At 36.1% G+C, this 10,582-nt stretch overlaps 1 protein-coding gene across 1 annotated transcript; it reads right to left on the bottom strand.

Annotated features, from left to right (window-relative positions):
- Positions 1 to 465: 465 nt before the first annotated feature.
- On the bottom strand, positions 466 to 10,346 carry LOC138316234 (aquaporin AQPAe.a-like). Its single transcript, XM_069257835.1, has 4 exons — positions 9,348 to 10,346; positions 7,088 to 7,168; positions 2,767 to 3,006; positions 466 to 1,839 (listed from the first exon to the last, which is right to left on the bottom strand). Exons 1-4 carry the CDS (start codon positions 9,927 to 9,929, stop codon positions 1,804 to 1,806), a joined length of 939 nt encoding a protein of 312 aa, XP_069113936.1. The 5' UTR covers positions 9,930 to 10,346; the 3' UTR covers positions 466 to 1,803.
- Between the last annotated feature and the right edge of the window lie 236 nt (positions 10,347 to 10,582).

The raw sequence follows: 10,582 nt of genomic DNA, 5'->3' as shown, positions 1-10,582 counted from the left end.
AAAGACGAAATAGGGGCAGCAGGTACAATTGGAAGAACAGAATAATAATACTAAGTTTAGTCGCCTTTATAACAAATTTAATAGGGACAGCAGGTTCAGTTCTAACATGTCGCACTGTTGCCTTACGACAAACTTGACAATAGACTAAATTGCGTCGTGAAAGTCGGATTTGCTTTGTTACACCGGTAGAATCATTAGATCGTTAGAACACCAATTTGTTACTAGATCTACTAAAAGAACAGCAAACTTATCCAAGGTCGTTGTTTAATTCCACAAGACCTGTTGTATCGAGAAAATTGTTGGCCCCAATTAAACCAATAAAATTTCAAACTTTGTTTTACTATATTGATAAACATAACGAACACGCGACCGTCCAGCACGCGGACGCAAACCAGACAACCACATCTATAGCCTATTAGTCCAAACTCATAGGTACGTTATTAAATATAGAAATGAAACATGATATTACTACAGACTAGTATTTCTTTAATGAATCATGAATTTACACTTAATGCAATTTGATAAACAATACAAAATCTAAATGTTCTAGGGCACATCTGGGCCATTTAACATGAAACTGAGGTAATACGATATACGGGATACATATATATCTAACGTCCATTTTCAATGTCCCACTTCCGAAATATAAGTCAGTTTTTATTTCACTCGAACGATTCTATGCAAAAAGAACGTGATTTTGACGCGATAAGTTCACGAAGTGTACCTATTTCATCACGTGATAATACTTTCAATTTTTATTGGATCCGAATGAGACAGGAACTGACCAATCGGAGTGAGCCTTTGAAAGGCATATAGGAAATTAATTGGCACCAGATTGCTAAAAGACAAAAGACATTTGGATATAAAATACATATACAAATATTTATAGATACATGCGTAATGAAGTTAATGCTGTTATTTTAAATAACGACAAATACAAAATAATGTCGCTCATTACCTTAAGATGTACAATGTGTCGTGAGATTACAGTAAAGGAATTAATTTAAATCTTTCATTCAATATGAGAGTAAAATGAAGTTCATCGTATAACATGCATAGATATCTTATAATAGTCATTGTAAAATAACTGATTGAATTCATACGTGTAAAGTTAACACTTAAATCATTCCCCCGTAAGCACCTTTAAAATAACTTCACAAAGAAAGACCACTTAAAACGCATAAAATATAAAAAAATGTTTGAAATAATGAAAACAGGAAACATTTTGCCATTTTTGAACATAAGAAACGTTTTCAATTTTTTGTACATTGTGTATAAAATGTCGGCTTGTATATTTATTACACATAACTCCCATTCCAACCGCTCGGAAAGCGAATTGGCTTTCAAATATGTTCCATTTACAAAAATATTACAAAGATTAAACACGATAAATATTGGATAATTAAAAATTCACAATGCTTTATACATGTACATTAAAACACCAGACAGATTGAACTATTTCTTTTGATACATTTTTATGTCTTTGATACCCTGTCGAATGTCTTTGAAATCATTTGAACAAATAATGTTTATCATGAATAATTGATATTATATTTAAGATGCTGTTACATTCAATCAATTTGTCACAATTAGCAATTTTCTTACATATTCAGCAAGGAAATATGAACACCTCATTTTGTTGTTAAAAAAAGATTCATGAACACCTAATTGAGATGTATACAAAAATATATACCTTCGTCCTCACCATCATATGAGTATTCTCCGTCTGGAACTAAGAGTATTCTTGAATCAGATCATTTGTTGAGCTGATCTAGGGCTCGTGGACTCTTGATCTGTGATCACTTACTCGGTTGCAGCAGGTTTGCCGTCAATGAGGGGCTACCGAAGAAAGGACGCTTCATTGTTGTGGAGGATTCGTAAAACATTTAAAATCTTATTCCTCGATTTCCCGAGAAACAACCACATAGAAATTTTTAGAAACTAATTGAAATCATTTACAATAATTTATGATGGAATTATTTCATGAGATTTTTTTTTTCAGATTGTTTTCCCGTAATACAAAATCATGTAAATTATCTATACTAAGGAAATTTATTAATATAATATCTGGTTAAATATATGTTGACGTTTATTGTTCAGGCATAAATGAAACGGTCACATGTCTGGAGGGTAGTATTCCCCATGATAAGCATTGCATTTTTGCAGCATTGCACCACAACATTGCACCACGACACACGTCCTATATTACATATAGGTGACGCATTCATTTACCATTACATAAACAATTAGTATAATATTATCATTAGCATAACTTTGCTTCGTCATTCTTTAAAACGCCATTTTGCCCTCAACGTTTTTACGTTTGACTAGAGACACATGTGGGATGAGGATTTGTAGGTATAAACAGACTGGATTGCCAGCTGTAGATTTCCAACTCTCCGCCAGACTTCGCTTAAGTCCTGTTCAATCAGACTCTGTCGACTTCGGTTTCTTTAATGCGATGTATCAAGCTTCTGGCTGAACAAGACTACTGGTATTAATGAGCGTAATCTAGCGAACACAAATGGAATTATGGTAGTTTTAGACAATCCAGTGTATTTGCACCTGAATATCCTCTATCCTTACATTCAAATAACATTTGGTTTAAAATTTCATGTAATCGGATAAATCTTTTAAAACTCAACTACAGAAGTAGAGCAAAATGGTACCTTAAAGAATGACACCCTCTATTGATTATTAATAAATTCTAGATTTCAACAAATCAGAATAAAGCAGTATTTATTCTGCTCCGTTTGGCTGTTTCACCTCATCATCTTGGACTTCAGCTTGTGCAGCCTCCACATCAGCTTCTGGTTCTGGCTCTGCTTCTTTCTTTGTCTCGATCTCGATAATCTCGACCTTCTCATCAGAGGCTGGCTTCTCCTTTGGTTTACGGCTTCTGATTAGGAACTTTCTTGTTCGGGTGAATGTGGCACCAGCGGAAAAGAGGTATTCATACAAGACGGCGGCTAGGAATCCTCCGACGAGGGGTCCAATCCAGAATACCTAAAACGACAAAACATCAGAAATTATAAAGAAGTGATGTCATACTTACTTAACAATGGCTCACTTCCTATTTAAACATCTACCAAACGTTTTTATTTTATTTTATTTTATACTGGCGGGTCGGGAAAAGTTCTGTAAAAGAAAAGAAACAGAAAAAACATCCTTTGTGACTTCTAAGGTAAATTGCATCTCCTTGGGTTGAGAAACAGCTCATACACAGGATAGTATATCACTTTGAATACTGTCTTATCACTTTATAATTAAATGCTATCTGCGTTTTCAACTACTGTAATTTCCATGTTTAAATAATGGCATATTCTCTACATGCTACTAGTAGCATATCTTAATGACTACGATTTCATGACACGATCTGGTTAACGCCCGAGTTTCCACAACTAAATACCACATCTGTCCTAGGAGCACTAGTACCCACGCGTATCATAGCGTTGACCGCTATCACACTCTCTCTCTCCCCGTCTCTTCACTCACCGTAATTATATGTTTATTTTGTTCCGCTTTGTTGCCTTCTTTACATCTTTATTCCCCAATAATATAAAATTGCAGCTTATCTTTACCACACAAAGCTACAAAGGCATTGACCCAGAACAACAGTAAGGCCCCAAAGTTTACCACGGACCACACCGAATTATTCCTTTTGAAATAAAATCTCGTTATTTTGCCTGGGACGGCGACATGTTGAACTCCAAATGTGGTTCTTTATTACTCTCTAATTTATTTGTGTTCGTTGACATTCAAGTTATGTAAATTGGCGTAGACTCGCTTTACACTCCTGGGCTTAAACTCTTGTCTTTGTTATACATTGTTTTGCGACGGAATAAAATACAAATACAAAATATGGTAAGAAGGAAGTAATTCCAATATTGGCAGCATTTCAAGTCGGTACTTTTATTTGTGTTTACATCATTCCATTATTGGCAAAAAATAACTGACTTTTGGTCTATCCATCAAGCGGTTCCCGAGATGTTTTGAAATAAGAGATTTGTTTATAAGTAAAGCAGTACACGATTAACCACATATTTTAAACGATCAAGTAACCTTAGCTAGCAGGATAGAAATATCGTAATGCTATCGAACGATAGACACTATTCATGTTTTACCACTGTCTGATAAACTAAAGTCACTAATCAGTTTTCATATGCCCTTTCATCTGTTTAGAAAACGAACTGAATTTAAACATGTCCAGAAATTGCATCATTTCGAAACTTCACGCACACAGGTCCTGGGAATACACACGTAGATTTATCACTGGTTCTTTAGAAGACGTGTATATAACCCCTAGACCTTTAAAGTGCCACTACAAGATCTTTGTACCGATATAACATTACATGTCAAGGACCTCAAATCTACTCGTACACTAATGATAGCAGCATCTTTGGGAGCGATTTACAGCAAAGTATCGTAAATATGAGGATATCATCATTAAATCAAGTATATAAACAGTTTATCCTTCGATGGAGCGAAAGGTTAAGTCAGTTATTTTTGTAAACAGTTTGATATATTCATGAATGTAGAAATAATTAGAGAAGAACCGTACTATTGCCAGAACTTGTAATATGTGTTATGGTATTTCTCTACACTTACTATCAAACAGATAAAGCGTTGACATTTTCTGTGTTTTTATGTATTTTCCCAATGATGGAAAGGCCCATGTAAATTGATACAAAAAGTGACTGTTCGCCACGTTTCTGTAATTGGGAAATCCTTTATCCTCATGTACTGTACATGATTAATGGTAATGCTATACTTGTTATAGTACGGGTACGAATTAACTACTCCTACCACAATTTACCCCCAAAACCAGCACAGACGTGGGAATGGCAATGACAATGACTGTATTCTCATAAAACATACAAATACTATTTGGCTGACGTCCGTCAAAGTTGATTTGGGCATGGAATATTGTATTTCACCAAACTGAATCGTTTTTAATGATAAATATCTCATTACAGCAAGCAGAATAGTGATACAAATTAGGGAACATGTCTTATAAGAAATAAAGTATAACGCTACGTCGAAGACCTACGTAACATATACTTGGTTGACGGACACCTAAGTGTTTTATAACGTAAAAATACTTTTAAACTCAGAATGGGAAACGCCTTTACTGTACTACTTCAAGTGGGTGTTTAGCTTCTGTTACAGGTTTGACCTGATTCTAGTATTAAAGCTAATGGCTTGTACCCCAACCTCCGCGGCTGCGGGGAATAGTTTATCACGACAGCCACTTAACTGAGAAAAACTGATTAGAATTTCCGAATGTCGGGAGGGGGCCGAGACCTCTGTCTTAGTTCCTAACAGTGGTAATCCCTTGCAGCAAGGGGGTCGGCAGCTTCACTAAACCTGTCTTTTCTTAGTCATCTTCAAACTGCATATATAACCAGTCAAAATGTAAAAAAAAATCATAAAAAATAATTCAAATGAATATATTATTGAGAAATAAAGCAGCACTTGTCTTTTTATTTTATTTTTATTGATATAGATAAAGGGCTTTTCAATACTATATAATAAGATAACGTCTACGTTGCGAAAGCTGACTGAACATCATAAAAATATTTTGGTCTCTAATGTTTTCTATGTAAATTCAGACCCGATGGGATGGCCTTTGGTTTCCTTGCGGGTCGAATGTAATATTTCTTTGACTTTAGTTTTTCACGCTTTCAACGCGTGCAGTAAGGCTGTCCGTTAACTACCTTACTGTTTCTTAAAAACTTCAATTAATACAGACTCCGACATAACATAAACACTTATCACACGACATCCGCTAAATATCAAGCTTCAGATACATAGAACAGTTAATGGTATAGGGGTGACTTCAGATCTTGATAAACTGTCTTTTAGATGATTTTTTTATCACTTTAAAACGTTGCCCACATTTTATGTTCATAATCAAGCGTGAATGCTTTCCTCCATATCGCCTCGACCTTTTAACTGCGGCTGCTTTAAATAGCACTACTAACGTTGTAGTTGTCTTTTGTCTATTAGCATTCCGCGACTTGCATCAAATCAGCTGGCGAAGCACGAGCTGATATTTCAAAATATGTTACGGCTCTTCTGATTGGCTCTTTTAAACGATGGCGTTACTTTCAAAAACTATTTCGACCTCATGCAGGTTTTCAACTTTACAGATGTTCTTAATCGTTAAAAAACAAAGACGTCAAAAGTATTTTATCTCTGCTTGGCGAATGTGTTCCGCACTCTGACACCTGTTTTAACTATGCAGATGAGTTTAAATTTCGAGTTTTCCCATGCTGGTTTTTTTCTATGACGATCCATTTAACTATCATGAAAAAATCCAGAAATACATATTCAATTACAATTTGTCCCCTCAAGCCTCTGGTTTAAGTGGAAGCAACTATCCGAACGTTCGTTGTGCTTCTCTGACTTGACCTAGATTCGCACTGCATGCTTGAGTTACGTTAGGGCTAAAACAAGTGAGATAATTTGAGGATCTGATTCAACAAAAGCAGGCCACGTAAGAATGTTTTACACGGTGGAATTCGTTCGGGTTTAATTCAACATGGTCGAGGTGATTGCGTACATTCACTTAACCCAGGAGATTGTCTAAATCATTGTTGACGCTTAGGAAGATACTAAACGACGTATACATAGAAACGCGGCCCTAGGTTTATGTATCTATTTAGAGCTTTAATCCCAAAGTAACTAAAATAAATCAGGACAAATAGGAATGTTTGCTTTATCATTCTTTCTTCTGGTGAACAGACTGTTCAGTAACCTATCAAAACTGTTCATATGTCGCTTAAACCTGTACGGAAAAGTATGACGACTCTCCCTACAAACATTTAGGATTGGACCAGATGTCTTAGTAGAGTAAGCGTCCTGAGTTATTTTCATTGATTCATCAATGACCATTTCAATGTAATTCTATATCAAACAAGGCTCAGCTAAAGTGTTCAATAGCGGTTAAGGACAATGCTGACAGTGAAGGGCCACATATTTTATTGATGTCTTTCATTGGACAGCATTATAATATATATTGTATAATATATATAATATATATATATATAATTTTTAATATATATTTATATTAATTTCAGCTTACCCAGTGGTTTTCCCATTTACCAGTAACGACTGCCGGGCCGAAACTTCTGGCGGGGTTCAAACTGCATCCGGTATATTGGATCTGGAAGCGAAGAAAATTGGAAATAATGACTTATTTATGCATTTTATAATATCATCCGTAACATATTAGGTCTTGATATATTAGTCTAGTTAATACACATTACACATGTGGTAAATGACATTATCTAAAGGCGAATGGGAGGGGTTAATAATCACTCACAACAATGCTTTTCTAACTAATCACATATTACCATTTTGACAAGTTCTTGGTATGGAAAACCAGAAAATTACTCTCTTTATCTAGGGAGAACCGATGGTTCGTTGGTTGATTTGGCTTTTAAGAGCTAAGGTCAGTAAAGGACAGCCTTCCCTGTATGTAATATGTTGCTAGTGTTTATGTTGTGGGAGGCTGCGGTATACTTTACATCTGTTACTCAGCTTCCGGGTGATATTTATTGTCAATTTTTACAGAACACAAATATACGCTGTATGTTATCTTAAATTGAAATGAATGAAGAGAATGAAGACTTTGAAATGAATGAAGGGAATGAAAACTATCACTTTTATTTTTTTCAGTTATTTGTCTTAAAATGCTTTTAAAAAACTGTGTTCCCCATGCCGTGATTTCGGTGAGTGGTTTGGACTGGTAATTGATAATGGCAGGCTAATTCTGTTTGGTATGAAATGGTGTTGTCAATGATTAAAATTCCGCTATCATGTTTTATATTCGGACACACTTTACTACAGAGCCTATTTATCAAAGTATATGTCTAGTTACGACAAGTAAAACAATCTATCTAACTAGAATAACATTTGTTTAAATTATGTTTTAATATGATTAAAATTCACACCAGGTACGGTCCAGACCTCATTTTGTCATGAAGTGTGTATAATATATAAACAAATATATTAAACTAATGAAGATTTGGTTGTAAAGCCTCATCCTAATAAATGTACAAACCTTTTCAACTTTATTCTGCTTAATTCGTGCGCTTATATAACGTTATCGTCCTTTATCAATTTCCTTCATAAACTTTTAATACTTTACAATTGATAACCATTGATAAAAAGGATTCGAAAAAGTTTCATAAGTCCTTTATGCTTCACATGACTGCAACAGCTTGCGTTGAGCAGCAATTTGATTTAAGTGATTTGGGTATCGTATAATACAATAATAGATACCATACAAAGGCCGAGTGTTATTGTGAGGTGGGAAAGGGGATGAAATCGTAAACATCAGTTTGAATAGGACGCCGGAAGAGCAGAAGAAATATTAGCGTCCTGGGGTGTGGCGCTTTCACAATCCAAACCAGCCAATCAGATTGCGCGTTACAAATATCTAGTGGCAACTACGGATGTTGGCAGTTGCACAGAAGCCATTGTCCACTGAGCGCGTTATCTGTAATTATGTTAATTAACCTCGCGGGGTCCTCGCTTAGCCCTAAGTCTAACCGCCACAGTTTAAATGTGTGGCATTTTAATTTACACGCTCATGGCTTCTGGCTTCCAAGTTCTCCTCTTAACATCAATGAAGAGAGAATTGACAATAGCGTCGTTTGGCGGGAGAGTATCGGACAAAACGCATGTCAAGAAATCATTAAATTATCATAATAAATAGATGACGAGAGTGAAATCAAACAAGTTCGCCAATAACAAAGAAAAATTCGTATTGTACAGGACTGGGTCTAACGTTTGGAAGGGAGAAATTATCGACATAAATAGCGCTAATATAGAGTTACTGTATACTTAACCACTGTTATGGAAACTTAACATTGAGTTACTATACTTATGATAAAGAAAGTATGTCATTATAATACCACGTTACTCCGTATATTGACTAATATTTTCTGTCCTAATATATATGTAAAGTATGACTACTAACAACTTATCATTTTACCGTCTCATCATTACTTTCACTTTCATTTCGTTGTTATGTAGTTTTTATGGTTTCGTAATGACATAACGTCGCAAAATTTGCATTGGTAATTCAATTAATTCATTCATATAAAAGAAACCGTTATTAATGTAATCCAATCAAGATAATTAATTCCAACTTGTTTTGACCTAATGTTTACGTTACATCGTCCACGAGCTTTGAGAATAACGAGTAAAGAATCAGTTATTCAATGAAATTAAATGTCATCTATTTGTAGGTTGCATTATGAAAATGAAACATCAGTTTTCAAGAGGTTATAGTGTTTATAAAAAAAGTGAAAAATGTGAGAGAAAAAAACACTTACGGCTACCAAATGTCCAGCTACAACTGCAAGACCAATGGTCAAGGGGGCTGATCCGTTCAAATCGTTCCTATCACTGTCAATGGAAGCTAATACAGTGAAAACCAAAACGAATGTAATCATAAGCTCCACACCGAAACCCTGGGCATCTGTGACTTCGCCTTTTAGGGCGTTTACTCCAAGTGATCCCTGAGTGGACATGGGGGTGAGGCCGTAAAGAATTCCGGCTCCTACCATCGCCCCCAGGATTTGGGCCACAATGTACATAAGTCCACGTACAATGCTGACCCTTCGCGTGACAAGGGCTCCAAGTGTGACAGCGGGGTTGATATGTCCCCCGCTAATGTGACCAATGGCCCAAACCATTGTTCCAACTATTAAACCGAAGGTTAAGGAGATCTGTACAGTGGAAGGGGGTAATGCTAAAATGTCTGTACCCGAGACACCCCCTGTGGCCTGCTGGGGTAGGGCAGCGCCACACCCGAAAAACACCAGGAACATAGTTCCCACCAACTCGGCAGCCACGGAGCGCCATAGATTGGGGCTAGTAAGATCCTCCAAATTCTCCTGCATGATTTTCCACATGGTCCGGAACCAAAATCCTTATGATACTAGCTTTGTGTTGCTACTGCGACCACGCGGCTCCCGCTACAACTTCTTATAGTTTGGAAATTTAATTTTCTCTGCACGTTCACTACGCATGCGTTTTGACAAACGCTTTGGCACTGGTATTGGTCTGAGAGGTCTCCTGTTCAAAACAACCGCGGTAAACCACGCCCATTTACTACAGAAAGAATTCGGTCCGTTTGGTAACGCTGACAGAAACAAAATCCTAGTCAAACACTACCAACTTGTCTCGCGTAAAATTCGAATGTTACAGCTTAGTCGCTACTCCACACAATAGATAGACGATTAGCGATACAGCTCTCTTGGCTAACATACACAGATAGTAAGCCTTCATCACATCTGCTGAATTTATATGGTGGGCCGGGCCGTAAGCAGCGGAAATATCAAAACTACTGACCCTAGTTCTGATACAATCCTATCAAACACCGCCTAACCACGTACATTAATCTGACATGCACAAATAAATTAACATATTACGCATGATAACATAAATACCGTAATGACGACGAATTTTAAATATGTTTACTTGGTAAAGGTTGAGATGTTTTCGTTTGATATTTTACAATGGTTTTAACACTTAATCTTGTGACCTTACTTGTTTGTTAGGCGTT

This window comes from Argopecten irradians, chromosome 2, assembly GCF_041381155.1.
Source record: "Argopecten irradians isolate NY chromosome 2, Ai_NY, whole genome shotgun sequence".
NCBI classification, from domain to species: Eukaryota; Metazoa; Mollusca; class Bivalvia; order Pectinida; family Pectinidae; genus Argopecten; species Argopecten irradians.
Note: the sequence above shows the minus strand (reverse complement) of the source record. Positions and strands in the feature narration are given on the sequence as shown.